At 58.6% G+C, this 23,193-nt stretch overlaps 1 protein-coding gene across 3 annotated transcripts in view; it reads left to right on the forward strand.

Annotated features, from left to right (window-relative positions):
* SCUBE1 (signal peptide, CUB domain and EGF like domain containing 1) overlaps positions 1-23,193 on the forward strand; it is a 130,328-nt gene that overhangs the window by 58,110 nt on the left and 49,025 nt on the right. For 2 of the 3 annotated variants that reach the window (XM_032647262.1, XM_032647264.1), the window contains exons 5-7: positions 11,930-12,055; positions 16,585-16,701; positions 19,342-19,431. In XM_032647262.1, the coding sequence (XP_032503153.1) occupies positions 11,930-12,055; positions 16,585-16,701; positions 19,342-19,431 (333 nt within the window). The remainder of the gene's footprint in view (positions 1-11,929; positions 12,056-16,584; positions 16,702-19,341; positions 19,432-23,193) is intronic. The other variant, XM_032647263.1, reaches the window with a different exon arrangement.

Raw genomic sequence — 23,193 nt, forward strand, 5'->3', positions numbered from 1 at the left:
TGTGACCGGGGAGCCCTTTACCAGTCATGGGCCTTGCTGTGTGCTATTTCCTCTGCCTCAAGTGCCATTCCCCATCCCCCTCACTTCCTGGAGAACTCTTCGTCATCCTTCAAAGCCTATCTCGCTTCACCTCCTCTTGTGAAGCCGTCTCTGACTTCGAGGCAAGCGTGGCAGCCTCTCTGCACGAGCTGATTCCTCTACTGGAGCACTGATCCTCCCTGCTGCCTCAGACTCGACCCCTTGTCCCCCAGGCCCACACGGTGGCTGACCCAGTGCGTGCCCAAGTATCCGTTTACCGAGTGAAGTGACCGTTCGGCAGTCTGTTCAAGTTAGAATAAATGGTGGGAATCGGCGTGAGTTGCCAAAGGTGGTTGTTCATGCCCTCGATACGATCCCTGGGGAAAGGGAAAGGTGCTCAACATTTATTGAGTTCCTACTGTGTACCACGTCCTCGGCGCCCTTTAATCCTCAGAGGACCCTGGGAAGTAACAGCTGCCGCCCTGTTGTGCAGGGGAGGGAACGGAGACGCAGGCAGGGACAGCGGGCACAGCTGGTTTGGGACGAGCCAGCCCAGAGCCCGGTGTTGGCGACTCCAAAGCCCAGCACGTGGCGGGCAGTGGAGGTGAGGCACTGGCTGAGGCGCCTGGGAGCTGCTCGTGTCCTTAGGGAGTCTCCTGCTGCCACATCCCCCAGCGTTCTTGTAGCTTCTCTTCCAGGGCCCCCCAGAGCTGCTGGGGGATCACTCGCTCAGCCGCCACGTTGGCCTTTCCTGCACCTGGGCTACGTTCGTCTGGTCACCTGTCAGGAGAGAGAAACAGACCTGCTCCCTGGTCACAGCCCGGCCATGGCCTGGGGCCTGTGTGAGCTGACTGTCCCCCCCCCACCATGGCTCCCTTTAGGGTCCCTGTGGAGGGAGGGATAAGGTTGCCAGATAAAATACAGGACACCCATTTAAATTTGGATTTCACATAAATAATGAATGCTTTTTTTGGTGTAATTATGACCCATGCAATACTTGGGATATGCTTATACTCAGGAAATACTTGTTTATCTGAGATCTGGACTTAACCAGGCATCCTGTGTTTTTATTTGCTGTGTCTGGCAACCCTGGGGAAGGAAGGGGGCACCCCTAGCCTCAGGAGCCCAAGCAGAGTGAAAATCCAGGAGGCAAGTCTCACAGGCCTGTGGTCCCAGCCACCTGGGCCTCAGAGAGGCTTGGATGTGCTCGTGGTGACGCCTAGTGATCAGCCAGGGAACTTCAGGGGACGGGAAGAGGAAGGACGGTTAGCCCTGGGAGGGGATGGAGGGGGCAGGGGTCCAGGGTGAGGGGCGGCTCAGAAGGGACAGGCACTGCAGAGCTGGCCAAATGGGCCCGGGGTAGGGGGTGGGCAGGGCAGTCTTTACTGAGCACCACCTCCACCTTGAGGGGGTGGACAGGGACCCTGAGCTGGAGCCATCACCTCTTTAGGGCCCTTTAATGACCTCCCTTCTCCACTTCACAGAGGAGGAAACCGAGCGAGTTCCAGGCCACATACCTTAGAAAGGGCTGGAATAGGCATGGGAAGTAGATCTGGTAAAAACCAGGCCCGCCCCACCTCAGCGATGCCGACCTTCCTGTGGCAGCTGCAGCTCTGCAGACGTTTGTCCACGTGTGTCTGCACACACTACTGCGTGGTCCTCACAGCCATCAGGCAGGCTCCCTCCCGTCTCACAGGCGAGGCTTTCCAGGGGCTCCCAGGGCCAGGACTGGTCAAGGCACCAGAGGTGAGGGGCTGAAGGGAGGCTGGGGTCCGTCCCTGCTCTCCGAGAAGGCCAGCCCTGCCCCTCTGCTCTCATCTGGCACTCCAGGAGCCAGCCACAGTCCCAGCTGGCCATCCGTCCATCTGTCCACCTGTCCGTGTACACGGAATCTGCCCACTCAGTGAGCAGCTGCGGCAGAGGACTCGGTCTTAGCTGAAAATGCCCCTGTGACGTGTGTGCATCCTGGCTGGCTCTGCTGGCGGCCTCAGCACACGGCCTGCACGCAGGTGGTGCTCAGCAAAGGTGTAGAATGAGGGAGGGAGGGAAAGGGTGAGCCTAAAGGCTGGTGACAGCCCTGAGCCAGCAGTGCCTCGTGAGCCACCTCCTGATGTGACGGAAGGAACACTGAACTTGGACTTCCCTGGCTGCCCAATGGCTAAGACTCTGTGCTCCCAATGCAGGGGGCCCGGGTTCGAGGCCCGGTCAGGGAACTAGATCCCCCATGCTGCACCTAAGAGTCTGCCTGCCGCAACTAAAGATCCCGCGTCCCGCAGCTAAGACCCAGTGCAGCCAAACAAATCAAAATAAAAACATTTAAAAAAAAGGAAAACTGAACTTGAGGGTCAAGGCATGGGGAGTCAAGGGAGCCATTGGGAGTCAGGAGGTTCCACGTGGACGCTGTGCTCGCTGCTGCATGGCTCAGGGCAAGTCCTGTCCGGTGGGCTTCAGCCTCCTCAGTGGGAAAGGAGAGGCTTCATCTGGGTGCTCCAGAAAACCAGTCCATTCTGGCTGTTTGCTTGTATGTAAACTCAAAGCAGGATGGCTTGGTTTCAGAGACGGGTCTCTGTCTGTAAGTGAGCAGGGGCTTCGGGGCCAGCCACGCTGTGGGTGTCGGTTGCACACCTACAACGGCCTCAACTGTGGTCCAGCCACTGGGAGAGCAGAGCAGGATGAAAGGCACAGACAAGAAGCGGGCTGGTCCTGCAGAAGGAAGGGCCTGGTGTCCGGGAGACCCTACCTAAATATTTGTGGAAGGAAAGCATGTAGGCAGGTGAGCGGATAAACGTGGAGGGCGTCGGGGGTCAAATCACACGAGGGCTGGACTGCTGAGGCTGTACCAGCTGGGCAGCAGGTGCTGCGGGGGAGGCAGGGTGCACACTGACAAGGGCCAGTCCCCCCGGGGCCCTGGCAGGGGGCATCCAGCCTGAAGGCAGGGGTGGAGGTGGTGGGACAGCCCAAGGGTCCGTGTGCGGGGAGTGGGCAGTGGGGAGCAGCGAGGAAAGGATCGGGCTGATGAAAACAACGGGGCGCTGGAGGAAGAGCAGAGCAGAGTCCCCTCAAGGGCCAGCGAGGCAGCCAAGTGAGCAGAGGGCTGCTGGGGTGTGAAGTGAGCACTTGGCCAGGGGTCGGGTCCCTGAGCCACCACGCAAGGTGGGGGAGCCTCAGCATCATCACCTGTCTGGGGGGCCTGCTGACGGTACCTGGCACTCAGGATCGTGGAGATAGTCCATTAGGGAAGTTTGCAAAGAGCCTGGCATGGGGTCTGGCATTGAGGAGCTCTGGGCAAGTGGAAGCCCACAGACTTACTCCTGTTTCCCAGGTGGGGCCACCCCTAGGGATGCAGCCTGGGGTGGGCTGGGCTCGTGGTCAGCTGGGGGTCTAGCCTGGGGCAGCCGGCTGCTGGCGCCCCGGCCGGGCCTGGAATTGCCCGGGAGGATGTAATTTCAGGGCACAGGGTGGGAGACAGAGCCCTGCGTTCTGCTAAGCCCAGGCCCCGTAATGAGAGGCTCTCCCAGCACCATCCAGGCACAGATGCTGTTGGAGTGTAATTAGGGGATCGAGGTGGAGCCGGACCGGCGGGCGGCCGGGTAGGCGGCACAGGCTTGGGGCCAGCACTGCACTGCAGGCAGCAGCCGGGCCTGGGCCTGCAGACAGACACGTCCTGTTGCCCGGGTACCGGCCGCTGTTCTGATGCAGAGTCCAAAGCCCAGAGTGGCTGAGCCCAGGCCCCTCACCAGTGTAACCAGGTTTAGCGAACATCTCTCAGGCCTGAAATGGGCACTGTGCGGTGGCCGGGGGGTGGGGGGAGGGCAAAGGCATGACTCAGGCTTGGGCCCTGCCTCTCAAGGACCCACCCCCCCCAGTCTGGTGGGGGGAGCCCAGCAAACCCAGAAGTTACGGTTCGTGTGGTGGGTGTTATGAGAGAGGGGAGTCCAGAGGGCTGTGGAAGCCCAGGCCCCTAATCCATCCGAGGGACTTGAGGGGAGGGTGGAAACAAGGAGGGCTTCCTAGGAGAGGTGACACCCAAGCAGAATCTCAAATTGCTGGCCGACAGCCAAGTGTCCCTGTTCCCTAGAGCCATGGCAGGCAGAGCATGGGGAGGACCTAGAGTGCCATACTGAGAACTTTCAGCCTAACCCTGGGCCCTGGCTGGGGTGGGAGCGTTGACGGGTTTTTAGCAACGGGAAGATACAGTCAGGTTTATGCTCTGTAAAGTTCCTTCTGTAGCTGGAGAAGGGCAGGTCTTCAAGTCAGACAGAACAGGGTTCAAGTTTCAGCTCTACCACATCCTACCCAAGTGACCAAGGGCAAATTGCTCAGTCTCTCTGAATGGTTCTGTAAAATGATGACAGAACTACTTACCTTGCAGAGCGATATGGTAAGGGCCCGTGTTCTCACGTCTGCCTCTGTGCCGCGTGAAAAATCAGGCATCCTGGGGAAGTTGGCATTTGCTATGGGCTTGGAGAGACAGAATGTGGAAAAGTGGACGTAGCCAGGGAGGGCAGGGCTGGTTTGGGGAAAGGTAAGGAAGCGAAGGGACAGCTCGGGTTTCCCTGCCCCTCCCCTGGCCGTGAGTGCTCCATTGCCTCCTAGGAGGCCACGGGGAACGCAGGTTTTGAAGTGAAACACGGTACGCCTGTCTCGTCCGTGTCCCTTGGGCAAGTTACCGAGCCTTTCTTGGGTCCTACTCTCCTCACTTGCACGGTGGGGATAATAGCATCTACTTCGAAAAATGGTCCTGAGACTTAAAGGTGGTTGTTCACGTAAAGTGCTTAGGGCACAGAAGGCACTCAAGAGTGGTAGCTACGGTGGGTCGTCATCCGTCTGCAGCGAGTTTCAGTTTCCTGTTTTGCAGCCCAGAGCTGCCCCCATTCTGTCTTGCTTCAGGGCTGCCCCTAGATCCAGCCCCCTCACCTCAGTTATTAACCTCTCGGCGCTTCAGTGTTCCCATCCGTTAAGTGGGCCAGTACGGGACAGAAGCGCCCTGCTGAGGTGGTGGGGAGAATTCGTGAGATAACATGCGTAAAGCGTGTGGCTCAGCCTGGCACACAGGTGGCTCTGGGCGGACGGGCACAACTGTTGCGCTCGTCACCTCTCCCACGGTCCCATCCTTGCTGCCGCCCCTGTGCCTTTCCCCCCACGGCAGGACCTTGCTAGCGTTCCCTTCAGCGCCCCCATTAGAAGCATGTGGGAGCCCGTATTTGTTTCTCTCTGCCTGGCTCGGCGAGCTTGCCGAGTCTGGGCTGGGGAAGGCAGCAGCCTCTTCCTGTCACCCCCCACCCCCAAGGCTCCAGCCTCTTTCCTGGGCTCCGTAATTTTCTACTGATGAGGTGGAAGGGGAGGAAAATCCCTTCCTCCCGAGTTGGGGGAGGACGTAACAAGGTGATTGTTCTCTTCTCCCCGCTCTGCCGTTCCCAGCTTGCCTTCCCTTCCTGCGTGTTTAAGGGACAGGGATGCGGAAAATGATGTTATTGATGAAGTCGCCATAGCAGCGACCCCTGAGAGGCACACATTCCAGCTTTGTTACTCTGGGCCGGGGGGGCTACGAGAAAGGCTGGCCCCTAAGTACAAACAGATCGGCCCCCAGCCCCACTGCCCTGCTTTAGATGCATCCGTGAACTTTGCTCTACAGAAGACGCGATGTACGCACTGGTTTGGGGCAGGCAGAGTCCGCCATCGTTTACCTCTGTCCTTTGGGAAAATAGGCGCTGGTGGGAAAGGGCTGCGGGGGCCTGTCACCGGGCCTAGAGAGTGCAAGAACCTGGGGAGGGGCCCGTCAGAAGGAAGCTCGGGGCGCTTGGGAGAGGAAGGTGCAGCCCGGAGTTCTTGTGCATGGTGTGGCCCCGGCACGTCTTTCCCCAACCCTGATCCAGCCTCTCGTGGGCTTGTTTGCAAAATGGGCACAGCCATACCCACTTCTCAGGCTTACGGCGAGGGTTACACTAAATGAAAGTACAGTCAGAGCCCGAGTCCCTACATCATGTCTTCTGGAAAGCTGAGAGAAAGGGGCTCTGACGTGTGTCCCAGATCCGGCCTTTGTCCCTGTCCCCACACACGCTGCCACCCCTCCAGGCTGCTTCGTCCCTTTCAGGGTGGTAACAGTAGCCTCCCACCTGCTTCTGGCCCACGCTCTTGCCCCAGCAGGTTGCCTCCATGCAGCATCCAGAGATCTTTCCAACACAAAGTGCGTCGCTGCCCAGTTTACAACCTTCCAGTGGCTCCCCCTGCCCAGGATAAAGTCCCTCAGGCCCTTACCTGCACCCTTAGCCAGCCTCACTGGCCCAGAGGAGGGGCCTGCACCTCGAGTGAGTGCCTGGGAGGCAGGTCCGACAACTATTCCCTTTTCACAGGTGAAAACTAAGGCTCAGAGAGGTGCAGGGGTTACCCAAGGTCATGCAACAAGCGTCAGAGTCTGAATGCGGACCTGGCGACGCGTCAGCAAAGCTTCTGTGTCCTCGTTGCTCCCCGCCCCACCCTGGGCACCAAGGAGACACTCGGTCCGAGTTTGCAGAACGTAATTGGATTTGGATGGATTGGATCAAATTAGATTCGACCTGGCGGGCAGCCTGGCCTGACTGGCACCAGGCCCCTGAAGACCAGGATTTCTGGGAGCAACTCTGAAATTATATCTCACTTCCCCTCGAGGAGGGGAGATGAACGGGGCTTTCTGCTGGACTCAGCACTGCATGGTATCACGATGGGGAGTGAGGCCGAGGGAGTGGCTGCGCCTGGCCCCGGGGCAGCTGTCTTGTGGCCCAGCTCCCAAGAGTAGACACGGTACAAAGCAGGGGGCCACGGGAGGACAGAGGGAGACAGGGCCCTTCGGTCCCGCAGGCTCGCAGAAGCCTGCTCTGTGCCCAGTTCTGGGCTCCGCCCTTGTTCTGGAGAAGCCTGTGGAGACAGTGTGCCAGCCGGAGCTGGCGGGAACGGGCCGGGCTGCCTCAGAGGAGCTGGGATGGAGCTACAGCAGGGTGGGGGACCTGCAGTCCCTTCCAGTGTGGAGCCCAGGACCATTCTCCTGGAGCAGAAGTGCTTGGCAACACGCACCTTGCATGCCACCCCGCCCCGGGGTTCACCTTTCACATCCGAACTTCCACTTGGCCCCATGGGCCTCAGCAGTAGCCCTCCCAGTACTACCCCTGTTAGCTTGCAGTGCTCAGGACCGCCTTCCTGGGCGGACAAGAAGGGAGAGCCGTCCGCTCTACCCCTGAGGCTCTGAGGCACAGAGGAAGCCACGCCAGGCTCCACGTGTTCCCTGCCCCGCCCTACGCCTCCACGGTGCCTCTGCCACCGTGGCTTCATCTGTAAGGTGAGGGGCTGAAGTGGGCCACCCTGGGGTCTCTAAGCCTGTAACCCAGAGCCTCCCAGAGGGGCTGGGGCAGAGCTCCCCAGGATACTGTGCTAAGTGAGGGGGAGGGGGCTATCCACGAGTGCCTGCAGGACTTCTCAGAGCCTTTAACGTGCGTTGTGAATTCCCTACCTCAGGCGACCTGGGATGCTGTGTTTCATAGAACACACAGCAGAGAATGCCACAATAGTGCTTTCCAAATTCTCTATGCCTCTCGCCTTGTCCCCTAAATAATAGGCAATGGGTTTAATCTGCTCTGAGGTAAGAAAGGCTTCATTTCTCTCTCCTCTCCCTCCCTTCCTCTTTCTCTCTTCTTCCTCCCTTCTCTCTCTTTCTCGCCCCCATTCTTCTTTGCTTTCTTTCGGTTACTGTTTGCTGACCCCTAACTCGGGGCAGGCCCCGTGCTGGGTACTTGGGATACAGAAAAGAATAAAGGTCAGGTCTCCCCTCAAACTACCCACGGTTGGCAGGAGAGCGCAACTTAGCAGCTACACGGATCTTACGCAAGGCAGAATGAAGCAGCAGCAGTGTAGAAAAGCTCTAGGAGCAGCCCTGCTTCCTTAGGAACCCGCTCTGTGCCACACACATCGCACGGTCTTCTCATTTGAGCCTCACGGCAACCCTCAGAGGTACACGTTCTGACAACTCATTTGTCAGCTAAGAAAAGGGAAGAAGGTATCTGACCAGAGGCTCAGGTACGAGCAGGCGATCCCTGGCCCCGGCCCCTCCTGCACGAGGCTCAGCCTTCCTCGGAGCATTTTGACGGAGTGAGCACTGGCCAGGCTGGCCTGCCGGCCTGGGGGCTGGACTCTCCCTCTGGCGCCTTTGCATCCGCTCCCCAGTAAGATCTCCTGAGCATCTGCCATGTGCAGCCAGGGTTCTGGGCGCGGGACACAGCAGGGACAAGACACGGCCTCTCGGAGCTTGCTGGCTGGTGGGCAGGGCGGCCGCAGGTAGACAGGCACAGAAGCGCAGAGCCGGCTCTCAGCGTTGCGCCAGCTGGAAGGAAGAGACAAAGCCAGGACCCGCGGTCTGCAGGACAGAGCTTGAGCCGCGCCCAGAGAGTGAAGGAAGGCATCAGTTAGCCGCCGAGGGGAGCCACTCAGCTCAGTGCTGCCCTGAGGCGTGGGTCTCATAGGCCAGCCTTTTAGCGCTCCCCTTGCTTAGGACGCCGCCAGAGTGACCTTGCTCATAAGAGCCCGTCACCTTTCACGGAGCAGCTGCAGAGGGCGTGGGCCAGGCCTGCCCGAGGCCGCTCTGCTATACGTCCAGCCCAGTGGGAAGGCCGGTGGTGGCTGCAGAGGGAGAGCGGGGACTCAGAGGACAAGCAGGTGAGAGGTCGGGACCCCAGCTGCCATAAAGCACGGCCGCTCGAGGAACGCCACGCTGTTTGGAAAGGCTAGAGAGGTGACACCAGCAGGAGAGACGAGGCTTCGTGATGGTTCTGCAGGTGAGCTGAGGCTCCGCCCTCGTGCTCGGCGGCAGCCGGGTGAAGGTCAGAGAGGAGCGAGGGGTTCTGTGCTTCGTTGAGGGGCTGCCCGGAGAGCTTCACAGTCTGAATTTGCCTTGAATTTTCATAGGCTCTTCATTCTGAGGGCAACAGATAGTAACAGGTACCATTTGTTAGCCCAGCTCTGTGCCGGGTTCCTCGTTCTGTTCACCCCCAGCAAATGCATGCTGCCTGTCCATCATCTGAGTCCCACAAGGGTCGCTCAGTGACCCCCAGACCAGGAGAGCCACGGCTGGGAGCCCAGCGGCCTGGGTTCCAGGCCTGCCGTATGATCTGGGACAGTCACCCCTGCCTCGAGGCCCCGTTTTCCCCATTTGGAAGATGGATGGCAAGGAGCCGTCCAGCCCTGACCATCTGTGGTCCTGCCGGCCATGAAGCCGAGCTTCTCGTGGCCCACGGAAGCCAGTGCCGCCCCAGAGTGGAGGGGAAGGTCACTCAGTTCCCGCGTCCACGGCTGGGCAAGGGGCTGAGTCACCCGTACAGAGGAAGCCGTACCCCCGGCCCCTAGCTAGGCCGTTGTGGCCTTCTTTGGGGTGGTTGCTAGGGTCATTTTTAAATGTGATGGCAATGCTCTCACAACCACTGTGTCAGGAGCGTCCAGAAGCGCTCGGGCCGAGCAGAAACGGTCCAGCCGGACGTGAGCCTGGCTGGTGGTGGCTGCCGCTCCCAGCTGGGAGACCCAGACCCGAGGCTGTTCCGTTTCCCCTCCCTTTGCTGTGGGGACCCGGAGCATCCCCTCCTGGGCAAGACCTGCCCTGGACGGTGAGCTCACTGGGGAGGCCCAGAGCTCAGCCTGAGTCACCTGGAGAGCAGAGGGGAGCCACACAGCTACCCCGCAGCGAGGAGAGCATGGGTGTCCAAAAGGCCCTTGACGGGCCTGAGGGCCAAGGAAGGCTTCCCGGGGAAGGGAGGGCCGTAGTGGCACGGGCCTTACAGCGCACACACCTTTCGGAGCCGCAGCAGTAGCTGACTGGCCCCTAGAGCGCCCAGTCTGCGGCAGGCCCAGCCGACAGAGACTCCCCGCCCGTACAGGCAAGGGTGACAAATGCCTGGCGAACCAGGGGCCAGGGCTCCAGACAGTATGGTCGAGAATCATACCCACCCCCCGCTTCTCCTCTGCAAGGACCCCTCCTCTCAGCCAACTCTCCTTGTTTTAGAAAATACCGTTTTTAACCAAAGATGTACTCACATTGATGTGTAATAAAGTTTAAATTTCCGTTTTTAAATAAACTAATAGAGATAAATTTCCCCATTTAATCTCTAGTAAATACTTATAGCCATGACACAGAAACACAAGCTCTTTGGGCTCCAGCTGGACAATTTGACTTGCGTAAGTGAGAAAATCAAGGTGAAGGAATAATGAGAATAATGAAATCAGGTGAAACCGGAGGTCGGTGCGCTGAGCAAAACGCGTGCTTCATTCATTTTGACTTGTTTTTGTTTTCTTCCACTTCAGACTTTTTTCAGTCTTTGTGGTAGCTGCCGGGTTGTTTGTGTTTTCAAACATCTGTCAGTTCTCCGTTGCCCCCGCCCATGCTTCAAGTGGCCGAGGTCGAGATGAGTTAGTTAGTCCTGCCCTCGAACAGGAGGCCCGTGCGTCACCTGGGGAAGGAGGTCTCGGGGCGGTGTGGGCGGACAGCAGCCCTTCCTTTCATCTGCACTTAGCCTCTTGATGGACTTGTGACCTCTAACCTCTCACTTGACCCCTGACCTCATAAATTCTGGAAACTCCTCACAAACCACCAGGAAGATAAACATCAACCGGGGTCAACTGAAGGGGGTCCCAAGCCGCTCCAGGCAGACAGGGAGGGGGGATCAAGTCTTCTGGGGTGGAGGGGATTTCCCCAAAACTGTGGGTGACTCAGGAGAGGGGCCAAACGGCCCACCCCAGGGAACCCTTCTTCTCCCTGGTCACACCAGGGCCCTCAGAGTGCGTTTTGGCAAGATGCTTGGCAGGCGCTGACTGGGTGGTGTGTAGAGGCCAGGCCTCCGGAGGTGGATGGTCCATAGTTCCTGCCCTCAAAGCCCGTGGGCAGCCCAGCTCTGCACTCAGCGAGGCCTCTGGGAGGGGAGAAGACAGGGAACCTGGCTGGCCTTGGGAGGGACAGGGCTTCCGAGTCGGCCAGAGGACGAGCTGCAAAGGGCCTGCCGGGCAGGGCCAACATGGACAAGACTCCAGATAAAAAACGCCCACTGCAGCTAGAGCATGGGGGTGCCAGAGCAGGCAGTGGCGTGGCCCAGCCCTGAGCCGCTGCCACAGTCTCCCATTTCTGAAGTTTCCCAGCCAGCAGGGGAGTCCGTTGCTAACTGCCCTTTTAAGTTGAAGCCTCGGAGGAAAAGGTGCCTGAGGTTTGCAAACATATTTGCTTTAAAGAGGAACATCTGCCAACCAGCAGGAATCTCAGGCTGCGATTAGGAACACAGTGACATGTGTGGCCTGGACCCGGAATAAGCACGGAGGGCGGAGGGACGCCTGCTCGGGGCTCCGGGCCTGCAGGGCTCTGCACTGAGGCTGGGGCTTCCGTGGGTCCCGGGCAGCACTGCAGCTGGAGGCCAGCTGGGGTGTGTCAGCACCCTGACCTGTCAGCACTCCTCTGTGTGCCCAGCCTGAAATGCAAGTCTCCACCTGCCCCACGGGGGCTTGTGGCATCTCCGTACAAACTGAAAAGTGCCGCGCACCGCCATCGTTTTAAATGCCACCCACATCTGCTTTCGTGGGGAAACCATCTAAACCCCTGACCTGGGAAGCCTCCTGCAGCCCATGCCCTGTAATCTGACCCAGGTCAGGAGCGTTTCCTCCGTGGGTCCTGCAAGCTCATTTATGGTCTCCGAGCAAGGCCTGGCTCTAGACCTGGGCCCCGTGTCCTCAGTTTCCCCCTAGGGGATCGCCATCTGGATGACTAGGTGCACCCCCCGTGTGCATGTCATGCACGTGCCAATGGCAGCCCAAGAACACTACGTTTGCTTGTGACATTTCATCGGTTATCTTCTAAGCCTGAGATTTTCTCTCTCCCTGGTCCCCAACCCCTCTCTTGTCTGTCTCTTCCCAGAGGGTATGAACTGCATGAACAAGGACCATGGCTGTGCCCACATCTGCCGGGAGACGCCCAAAGGTGGGGTGGCTTGTGACTGCAGGCCCGGCTTTGACCTTGCCCACAACCAGAAGGACTGCACACGTAGGTAGATGGAGGCAAAGGGGTCAGACATTCCCACGCGTCGCCTGCCATTGCTTTGTGGGGGGTCTGTCCAGTCTGCTGGACGTTGCCTGAGAAGGGCACTCAGTCCTCTGGGGGGGAGAGAAGGGCAGGGCCCCCCCCCCGAAGGGGCCTGGGAGGCATGAGGGACAGGGGCCATAAGCCCCAGGCTTGGGGTTTCCCTGGCATCGTACCACTGACACAGCCCCAGACCTGGGCTGGATCTTATGCAGGGCCCTGTGTGACAGCCCTGCCAGCGCTCATCATGACCTCCTCCTTCCCCCTCGCCCCCAACCCGAGAGACCCATTGGCCCTGTGCTCGAGCTCTCCAGCAGGAACGGAGGGACTGTGGGTTCGCAGTGGGCCAGGGCAGCCCTTGGTAACAAAATGGTATTAAGAAGGCAAGGAGGGGACTTCCCTGGTGGCGCAGTGGTTGAGAATCCGCCTGCCAATGCAGGGGACACGGGTTCGAGCCCTGGTCAGGGAAGATCCCACATGCCACAGAGCAACTAAGCCCACGTGCCACAACTACTGAGCCTGTGCTCTAGAGCCCGTGCTCTGCAAAAGGAGAGGCCACCGCAATGAGAAGCCCACGCACTGCAACAAAGAGTAGACCACGCTCACCGCAACTAGAAAAAGCCCACGCTCAGCAACGAAAACTCAGTGCAGCCAAAAAATAAATAAATAAATTTATTAAAAAAAAAAAAGAAGGCGGCGAGGAGCTCGGTTCTGGGGGGGCGGTCCCAGCGCAGGCTGCACTGAGCTTATTTCCAGGATCAAAGACCAGAGCTCATAGCCTAGCCCTGAAAGGCCCACCGTAGACGATGATACCCTGGGAAATCTGGATTGAATGAGGCCTCTGGTCAAAGGTGCCATTTCAGGACCAGCTTGGAGGTCAGCCTGCAGGACGCAGGCGTAATCCAGCCTCTTACTGTGGTCACTGGGCACTCCCCAGTAGGAATGGGAGCCAGCAAACGAAGTGAGATGGTGGCTGAACACGCTGAGTCCTCAAAAGCTTCGAAGGTGGTGCGTCCCCCCGACAGTGTGTGGGGAGCGGCAGGATGTGGCCTCTGCTCGCCGGGCAGCCAGGATGCCCAGGTTGATGTGATGTTTGCTGTGTGTCTGAAAAGAGTGGAGGGTGGCTGGTGTGACTGCTGCCCGTCTCTGGCCAGAGACAAGCACTTCATACCAGGCCCACCTTCTGCTGCAGAAGAATGAGTCCAACTCCCAGGCTGGCCACTGAACCAGGACACAGACGCTGACCAGCTCTCCTAAAGAAAATGGGCTTTCTTTCCATTCTTCATTCTGCGGCCTTTGCCAGCCCGTCATCCTTAGTCATCGTGACTCTTCCAGTTCTCCTCCGCTCTCCTCAGTCATCGAGATCTCGGGGACCCACATGCCTCAGACATAGTCCCTGTCACCAAGGGAGCTCGTGCTCCAGCCCCCACACCTGATTCGTCCGTTCCCCAAGGTGAAGACACTTCCTCCTGCCCAGGTTGGTCCCAGACGTGGACCAGCCTTCCTCTTCTAGTCACTCCTGCAGGGTCGCAGTGATCAATAGGTACGCTGTCACCAAGGGGAGGACCAATCAGGGACGCTGTTGACGGGGAAATGCCCGGTTCTAACCCAGGCCCTCCTGTCCTCTACACCAGATGGATCCCTTTAGCTGCAGAGAAACCTCCTGCCACCTGGCAACCTTCAGAACAGAGAAGGAATAACTCCAGCTTCCCAGTCCTCCCCGTGGGGTAATCTGAGCTGCCTCAGGACACAGGCCAGGGACCAGCGTGTGTGGCGTGGGCAGGCTTGTTGACAGGCTCGGCCAGGAGGAAAGCGCATTCCTTCAGTCCGCAAGCCTGGCTGACACCCGCCTTGGCCAAGCCCTAAGCTAGGTGCCCGAGAGAGAGCCGTGGGCCCCAGGAAGTGGCTGAGACTGACTCACAGGCTACCTAACCCTATGATCCCGTGTGGGGTGAGTGCTACGAGGGGACGGTTTGCTCAGAGAGCATCTCCTGAGGGACCAGCCTGGTCTGAGAGGTCAGGGATAAGGAGAGCTCTGTGCACGGCCGAGACTCCCCCGCCCCACCCGGACAGAAAGAGCTACGCCCGCGCCCCGAACTTCTGGTAAAGCAGATAGAGTCCCACCCTCTCTGCTCAGTGGCTGGGTGTTGCCAAGGTGTGTGGAGAGTCCAGTACCCATCCTGGAGCCCAGGAGTGGGTGACTGCCCTGCAGCCCTCCTGCCGAGGGACGGCACCCCTGGCTGTCCACCCCATCAGCTTTGGTTTTCTTCTGTGTGGTTAATGTGGATTAGCGTAAAGTTAGCTCTGAGACTTCCCGCTAGCCCTTGAGCTCACTCGAGGCCCAGGAAGTTCTAGATCTGGAGTTGGGTCGGGGGCTGAGGCCTGGCCTAGGCAGCCGCTGTGAATGAGCGGGACCACAGGGGACTCTGCCCGAATTTTCCTCCCTCCAGAGCCCAGGACTCACTCCAGGGCCAGAGGAGGTTTTCTCCATCCTTCTCTGGGTCTTTCCGGAGCTCAGGGCTCCAGTGTTTACTTCCGTGTACGTGCCATAGGCTCTCTACGTGCTCACAGCTCGGCCCGTGTGGTCTGGGAGATGCACACGGGCCTGCAGAGAGGGAGCAAGAAAGTGGCCCTCGCTCCGGTTGCCTCAGACAGGCCCGTGTCCTCCGTAGAGCCACTTGCAGGGTGCCGTCAATCTCCTGGAGCCCAGAGCCTGGAAAGAGCTGTCCCCTCACCGGTCCACCCCTGCCCACCCTGAATGGGGCATCTCTCAGTCCGGAAAGGCACGTGATGTTCAGCCCAAGGTGGGGCTCTCCCCTCACCTGAGATCCGTGCTCAGCGGCAGCCCCCTGGGACCTTGGCTTCCCTGAGGCTCCGCCTGTGCAGAGCGATGAGAGACCCTGACTCCAGGCTGCCGGGCACCCACAAATGCGGGGAGAAGAGACACTCCCACACAGAGGGGCCAGAGGGCTTGGTGGCAAAACCCCAGCTGTTTCCTGAAGCAGTTCTGCGTGTCCTTGAAATGTCGCCCCGGAAGCTGGGTCCCTCCTTCGGATGGTCATGAGCTCCCTGTGGAAGAGGCAGCCCGCCAGCCGCTGGTCGCTGAGGACAGTATCTGGGACAGTGAGTAGGACCCATTCTCCTCGCGCCCTCCTCACCTGGCAGGGAGACTGCGTGTGGCCGGGTCGGCAGGGCCAGCGTCGCTCAGGCTGGAAACCCCAGAGCCTCCGTGCTGTTCTCTGGGTGGAAGGAGGAGTACCCGGGAAACGCAGCTGCAGAACTCAGCTCTGAAACACCTGGAATCCTTCACCGGGGAGCTGCCACCACGTGACCTCCCTCTGGCCCCAGCCCTGCTCACGGGTCACCTGTTAAAACATCATTCAGGCTCTGCCAGTTCGGAGTTTTCTGCCCCTCTGACTGTGGTTGGTCTGAGACTCACTTCTGCATACCTGATCATCATTAGGGTTTTCAGATAAATTCAGAGTGTAGATAGAATTCTGGACAAATGGGTAAGGTCTCCAGGAAGACACCCTGTCCTCAAGGCCCCGGTGTACCATTTGCACACAGATGACGGGCACCCTGTCATCTTACAGCGGAGTAAAGCAGGGGCAGCAAGAAGCCCTGCCATGGAGACCTTGGATCTCCTTTTGCGATATCCCTCACCCCTGTGTATTCTTTTCAATCAACTTGAATTTCTCCTTTTCCCTGCTTCAGACGGGCTCCTGCTTGTTCAGCCCCCTTTTCAGCGACCCGGGTTGCTGATGCTGTGAAACATTTTAAGATCCTGGGCTGAAGGGCAGCAGCTCCTCCAGGCCATAGGCCCTGCGCACTATGTAACACGTTTAAATAAAAGGTCATTTTCAAACCTGAGTCCGAGATGACGTTAATTTGCATATGTTCTGTCTGTTTGGACATTCCCTTGGGAGGATTAGGGCTTAGAGTGGATAGAGATTGAGGTGGCTGCTGGGACTTGGAGGGAATAGGCATCCATGGGGACATCCTTCCACGTGCCCCAAGACGTAAGCAAAAGAAAGAAAGGTCTACGAGAGCTAAGGAAATGAGCGCCACCCCTCACATGGGCCTGCCCCCTCCCACCGCCTTGAAGAGTATGCCTGGTATTCACAGACATTTGCCCCATCGGGACAGGCTATTGTAAAGTGTCTTTTGCAACCTAGGAAGGATAAAATTGTCTAGCTTATCCCTTTCTTCAACTAACACCATCTGAGTGCATCGGCTGTGTGCCAGCTCTGTTCGAAGCCCAGACGACCCAAAGTCCATTCTCTGTCCCACCCCAGTTCGCCTCTAGGGAGTGAGCGATTCCACCCAAGACCCCAGAGGGGCTGATGTCCAGGGAAATGTGTGCCTCTGCGCTGACTGTCTCATGTCCCCACTTTCCTCCCCCATCCCTTAAAGAAACAACCAAGGGCGATAAACTAATCGTTTTTGTTGTCATTCTGTTTACATACACGTATGTACTCTTTGGGCCTAACTAGTAACCTGTAACTATGGAAACGGAGGCTGCCAGCACAGCTGTGAGGACACGGACACAGGCCCCACGTGCGGCTGCCACCAGAAGTACGCCCTGCACTCAGACGGTCGGACGTGCATCGGTGAGTAAGCGCTTTTGCCGAGCACCAGCTCGCTGCACCGCCCTGCCCCCCGGGGCGCCCGTGTGGCCCAGAAGTGGCCACACCCCACTGCATCCTGCTTTCCAGGAAGCGCCCCACGATACTGATGGGGCTGGCGGGCGACCCCGAGGGGAGCTTTCTGTGAACACTTCCCAGGGTCGCCCATCCACCCAGACCAAGCGCCTCTGCTTTGTGTCACTGCGGGTTTTCTGAGGGGCCTCATCCTCCGTGTGCAGGTGGTTCCAGGCAGGTGATCTGTGGGGAGGAGGGTGGTGTGTGCGCCTTTGGAGGGCAGCTTCTGTTCCTGAAGCACAGGGGTTTCCTCCCCTAACGTGGAGACACACCGGAGACTTGGCCAGCCTGCATCACCACCTCCTTGGTGGTGTGAGCTGCCCACAGCATCTGGAAAACCAAGAGGTTTTCTCAGAAAACTGCTTTCAGTCTTGGTTGTCTAGAACACCAGGGGAGAGGGCTGGTGTGAATCCCGGGTCAGGTCTGGGTGTCTTTAACCTAATGCTCTCCACTCCCAAGCTACGGGGCCTCTCGCCGGACCTCCTCTCCCACCTAGAGCCCATTCTTCTCGGGTGCCCCCTCCTGACACCCCTCGGGTGTCACCTCACCTGTTGCAAGAGTGTCAGTTTCAGTCTCTGTCACCTCCGTCCTCCTGGTCCTTAGTTCCAAGGGGAAGCTTGAGTATTTGTGATTATCTCAAGTTATAATCACTAGTAAGTTCTTTCCCCACTCAAAACTAACAGCCTATTTTTTAACTGAGAAAAAGAGGAATTTCAAAGTTGGTGCCCAGAGTTCACCCTCCTCTTTCTCTTCAACACTGGCAAAGTTCAGCACCCCCCCCCACCGCAAGTCAGTTATCATATTCATTTTTTGTAAAAATGCCCCGTTTTTTTATTATCGACTCAGAAGATATTTCTTGAGGGACTTTCAAGTAACAGAAAAGGGTTGGCAAGCAAGCAAAGCCATGAAGCCCGGAGTCTGCTGTCACCTTCTGTCCCCTGTGGCTCTGCTCCCTTGTGCCCCGGGGGAGTCGGGCGGAGGGGCCGGGCCGGGCAGCAGCGGTCGCGTCCCAGTCCCGGGCTGTCGTCCCAGGTGCTGCCTGCGTGGTTCTCCCTTCCTCTGTGTGGTCTCTCCTCTCAGACAGCCATTTTGGGTTTCATTTTATCTCATTCCTCCTGCTTTTCTGGTGATGGTCCCTGATTGCCTGTCTTGTCTGATAACTGACGTCCGTTAATGATTTTCAGAGCCAAAAGCCAAACCAAACCAAAGAACCAAAAAAATAAAAAAATAAAATAATCAAAGCAGAACCCGGTCTCAGACCAGTGTCTCTATTGCAGCCTGATCCCATCTAGAACTCCCTCTCCCACCTCTCTCCCTGTCTCCACTGACCCCGGGGGCTCTCCCGGCCCGCCGGCCCCCTTCCTGTCTCGTCTGCTGGGGTCTCCCACAGCGTTTGCGTCTGCAGTGGAGCTGCCTCCTCCAGCCCCTGGACCAGCGCAAACAGCGGCCGGCCAGACACACGCCCAGCCTCGTCTAACACTTCTTGTCTTTGTGCACCTGGTTCATCCTCTCTTACTTTTTTATCCTTTAGTGTCTGCTGCACGTGAAGGTCCCTGCTTGGATCTGCTGTCTAACGTAGCTTCCCTCACCTGCCCCTTCCCCTCCCCTCTCCTTAGAAATCCTTTCCCAGACCCAGCTCCTGGGCCCTGGGCCGTTACTCCCCGCTGGCCCAGAGAACCTTTCATCTGCCTTTGCTCACTGCTCCCCGGGCTCCCCCGGGAGCGAATGTCCCCACACATCTCCCACTGAGCAAAGAAACGCGAGCCAGCTAACCTCACGTGCTCCTCTACGGGGGACATGCCGGCAGCTCCCGGCCGCCCGGCCGGCTGTCTCTCTGTGCACACTCCGAAAACGGCCGCCCCTCTTTGCAGCCTCTCGTCGAGCACTTGAGTGTCTCGCTCCAGCCCTCCATAGACAAGCAGGCAACCAGCACTGCCCAAATCGACCCCCTGGCTTCTCTGTGTCTATTCGGTTGGATCCACTGTTGAGTGTGTGCGTGTCTGTCCCTCCGTATGTTTTGTTCTTAATTCTGCATGAGTGTTGGACACATTTTCACGCCCTTGAGACGGGGCATCTGCTGTCCAGGCGCATCCATCACCGGACCTCGCGGGTCCTGTCCCCCCCTTGTCCTGGGCCTTGTCCTGCGCCTGCCTCTTCAGCCTGAGCCGGGGTGTCTGTAGCTGCCTGGGTCTTCGCGAGCTCCGCGGGGATGCTGTCCACCTCTCCGGCCCTCCGCACGCGGGTCCTGTCCGTTCTGACATCAGCCTCCTCCTGTGTTTGTTTGCAGATGGGCCCTGTGTCCCCACCCCGTGTCCTCTTGTGGTCATATCCCTCTTCTGCCCCCCTCCCCCGCTCTGCCGCCTCTTCGCTCTGCCCTGAACACGCCATCTGGAGGTTCCTGGGATTAGCCCCTTGGCGAGGACGCCGCGCTGGCCCGGCGTGCTATGTTGGCTTTGTGTGCGCCACGCCAAGAGGCTGACTGTCTTGGGCCGCGGGAAGTGGGCTCTCATTAACCACCGGCTCCGTGTTTGTCCCTTACTTGTGTTTTAGAAAAGGATGAGGCTGCAATTGAGCGCTCTCAGTGCAATGCCACGTCAGTAGCTGATGTGGACAAGCGGGGGAAACGGCGGCTACTCATGGGTAACACTTTTCTTCCACTTCCTTTGTTGTACTTGCACCTTTGTTCGTGTGTGTGTGTGTGTGTGTGTGTGTGTGTGTGGTATGTGCTGGCGTGTGGGGTGTCTGTATGCGTACTTGTATGTCAGGCTGTGAGAGCTGTGCTGGCGTGTGGGTGAGCGTGTGTGGGGGCTGTTTATCCGTGTGGTGTGCCCGCGTGTGTGTGATCCTGTGTGCTGTGGGTGAGTGTGAGGGGCTCTGCTCCAGATGTGAACTCACTTTTTCCTTTTTAAGGTTTTTACCCTTCATCGGGTACACGTATTTCTCTGTGTGTTTGTAGCAAAGAACCCAGAGGCAGTGTCTAGTGGCTTCTGCGTGTAAGGACATGTGCTCTGTAAACCCCCTCTACTCGCAGTAATGCCCACATGTGCAGTTAGGGTTGCAGGGTCAGCAAAGCAGCGCTGAGACGCAGAAGCAAAGTGGGTGTTAGTGTAGAACAGGGGTTCAGACAGCACGTCCTTATCTGTCTCCTCGCCAGAGAGGAGCCACGTGCAGGGGGAGAAAACCTACATCTAGATGCAGGGCAGCAGGGTCTCAGGGGTGTCCAGTCCACCCTGCTTGCTTTATAGTTGGGAAATCTGCTACCCAGAGAGGGGAGGACCGGGCAGGGTCACCTGGCAGCCCCTTCTGGCCCCAAGGCTCCCCAGTCCGTGAATGACCCCAGCCCAAGCCCGCTTTTCCCCAGCCCGCCCCCCTCGGGTCCCCGCCCCCCCTCGGGGGTCCATGTGATGTCAGCTGCGCTCTGAGCCCTGCCCTGAGCTGGATGCAGACTCTAGGGAAGCTTGCCCGGAAACACCTGGGGCCGCTCTGGGCGGCTGGAGGCCTGCTGGTGTAGCTGATCCCGGGCAGGGTGAGGAAAACGGAGAAAAGAACTGCTCTGCAGCCGAGCTCGGTCTGCAGAAGAGCCATCTGTCTCCACATTCATTCGTTCCTCTGGCCCTCAGTCAGTGCCAGTTCTGGGGTCGCTGGCCCCTGGGTGGCACTAGCTGTCAGGCCTCTGGAGCACAGCTATCGGGTCACCTGGGATTGTCACGACCTTCTTTGTGGCACTCCTGTTAGGTCACACCAGCCTTGGGAGCTGTGAGGTCAGGTGGTGCACTTCTCACATCTCGGAGGAGGAAACTGAGACTCACTGGGGTGCCCTGGCTTGCCCAAGGTCACACGTAAGTTACCCTGCACAGCTGAGCTTAACCCAGAGGTCATGGCCACGTGGGCCATCTTAAGTGTCAGCGTCACAGGACCGTGGAGGTCAGAGCCTAAAGGTCCCAGAGAGGTCACTCAGTTTTGTGGTCCTCGTAGGGACCTCAAAGGAGCCCAGGCATCTAGGGAGGAGTCTGAGTGGGGCTGAGGGAGGGATGTGGCCTTGAGTGCCAAGGAGTAGGCTTGAGGTCTCCCCCAGTTAGGAAGCCGTGGGCTGGCCGACAGCTCTGTGAACCCCTGGTCCGTGCTGGGCAGGACAGATATAGCCCTGTTCTCAGGCGAGAGCGCTACAGGCCAGAGAGGCCAGAGGACTCACTCTGGTTACACAGGGACAAGCTCAGGCTAGAAGCCCGCTCTCTGCAAGTTCTCTGTACGAGGCTGTCTCATTGACTTGGGCCGTCTGGCTTGGCCTGGAAACCACGAAGGAGTGGGCTTAGAGGCTCCAGCAATCAGGTGTGTCCACTGCCCTGCACAAAAGGCTGAGTCAGTACTAAGGACTTTCCGAAGAGGTGGCTGGCAGCGGGTGATGGGAACCTACGAGCTTCTGGTGCTCTGAGGCCCAAGAGGGCCCAGGCTCCTAGGCCTCACTTACAGGAGAGGTGGGCACTGCTGCCTGAGGCCAGAGCTCCAGAGCGGGGCAGGACCAGGAACTGGGCCCCCAGGTGCCAGGCACCCTTCCCGGCAAGAGGATGGTGGCAGACGAGGGCTGAGCTGAGTTGGCATCAAGCAGGTGGGTGGGTACCTGCTCTTTCTAATTAGAGTTGGCAGGGAGAGTGGCTCAGAGCCAGACCCTGGTGCAGGGTCTGGGAGGTGAGGAGGGAGCACTGAGGACACAGGTCCCCTCACCCCGAGCTTGGGAGGCAGAGATGGGGGAGCAGATCGGGGGACTCGGTGCCAGACACAGGAAGGGCCAGGGAGATGGGTGTTGACTGGCTACCCCTGCGTTCCCACCTCTCTGTCCCCACCCCCACCCCCTTAGAACCTGTCCTGCCCCACAGACAGAAGAGACCTCTCCCTCCTCTGGTCTCCTGACAACACTTACAACAGGGGGACAAGGGCCGACGGCCAAGACCACACGCCTGGCACTAGGTCACTGTCCTCAGAAGCTTCCGGGAGAGGCACTCTCTAGAGCATAGGTGAGCTCCTCCCTCAAGAGCTCATACCTCTTAGCACCCGTCCCCTCTGAGAGCAGCCCACGCGGTACACACTTAGGATCCTACTGGACTTCAAGCCCAACTAGTAGACCCCACGAGGCCTGGCTGCTCCCAGGCTCGGTTAATAGAGGCAAGGAATGGAGATGAGGGAGGTGACCATGCCCATTCTGCCCTGCTGGTCAGAGCACACCTGGGACATCACGTTCAGAGCCCGGCCGCCGTGTGCAGAGAGCAGCCTAGACGGAGTTGGGTCAGCATCGCCAGCCTGTGGAAGGGAGCACAGGCAGTTCATCCAGTGGATCCTGGGGCTGGTGGGCCGCTTGAGCCCTGTTTTAGGTCCTGGGGCGGGGATGGGGTGGGTGGGGGCATGGGGGTAGAAGAGACAGAGGGGAAGGAGCTTGTTTTGTGGCCCAGGAACAGACGAGGAAGCCGAGACGCTGAGGAGTCCAACAGCAGGGTCAGACACTGGGTTCCCCTGACTGCTTCACTGGCCAGCATGGGAGGTCAGAGACAAGGGACTGTTGTGAGAGAAGCCTGGGGGCTCGAGTGCCCCACAATGGTCTGCTGTGAGCAGAACCCGTTGTAGTCATGGTACACGGCTCCATCGGAGCAGGGCACGTGTGCTGCAGTCACCTGGTGGCTGAGATGGCCTGGCAGGTGTCTTCCGGCCCTGAGGTGCCGGTTATCTCCTGTGTGGCTGGAGCTGGTTTTTAGGGTGGGTCAGACAGGACTGAGAGAAAGGACTCCCTTCCCCCTCCGCAAGCGAGTGGGCGCAGGACAGCTCTTGCCAGCCCGGAGAGGCTCCGTGAGCACCCACCCATCCTCGCCACTCTCGGTGGTGACCACACCTCAGCGACAGACTTGTCCTGCAGGCCCAGGGTGAAAGCCCCTTCCGTGTCTCAGAGAGGGTAAGTGACCTACCTCCTCACTGCAGGCTGCTCGCCCCAGTATCTCTTCCCCAAATGGAGATGGAGAATTTAGGTTTTATGTGCTTTCCATTTGACCCAGAACTATTTCAGAAATATTTTGCGCCCAGACTGCAGAGGTTACAAGTCCCTTAGATGTCTGCAAGTCGTTTAATTAGCAGTCTCACCTCTTAACACAGCCAAGAACCAGGATGTAAGCAAAAATCAGAGCTTCGTACAAAACGTGTGGGACACTTTACCCACACTTGAGCCTCTCAGTTCCTCTCCGGGAACCTGCCTGCTTTTGTTTCCCCAAGGGCTAGCATTTTAGCTACGGGGTTCCGGGTTTTGAAACGCTAACCCAAGCGCTGACTGAGCTCCGGCAGCGTCCCTCCCTCATTACGGCGCTGGCTGCTGGCCTGGGGCTCTCAGAGGCTCCCCTGAAGGGACAGGGCTCTGCAGCACTG

Source organism: Phocoena sinus, chromosome 10 (genome assembly GCF_008692025.1).
Source record: "Phocoena sinus isolate mPhoSin1 chromosome 10, mPhoSin1.pri, whole genome shotgun sequence".
Classification (NCBI taxonomy): domain Eukaryota; kingdom Metazoa; phylum Chordata; class Mammalia; order Artiodactyla; family Phocoenidae; genus Phocoena; species Phocoena sinus.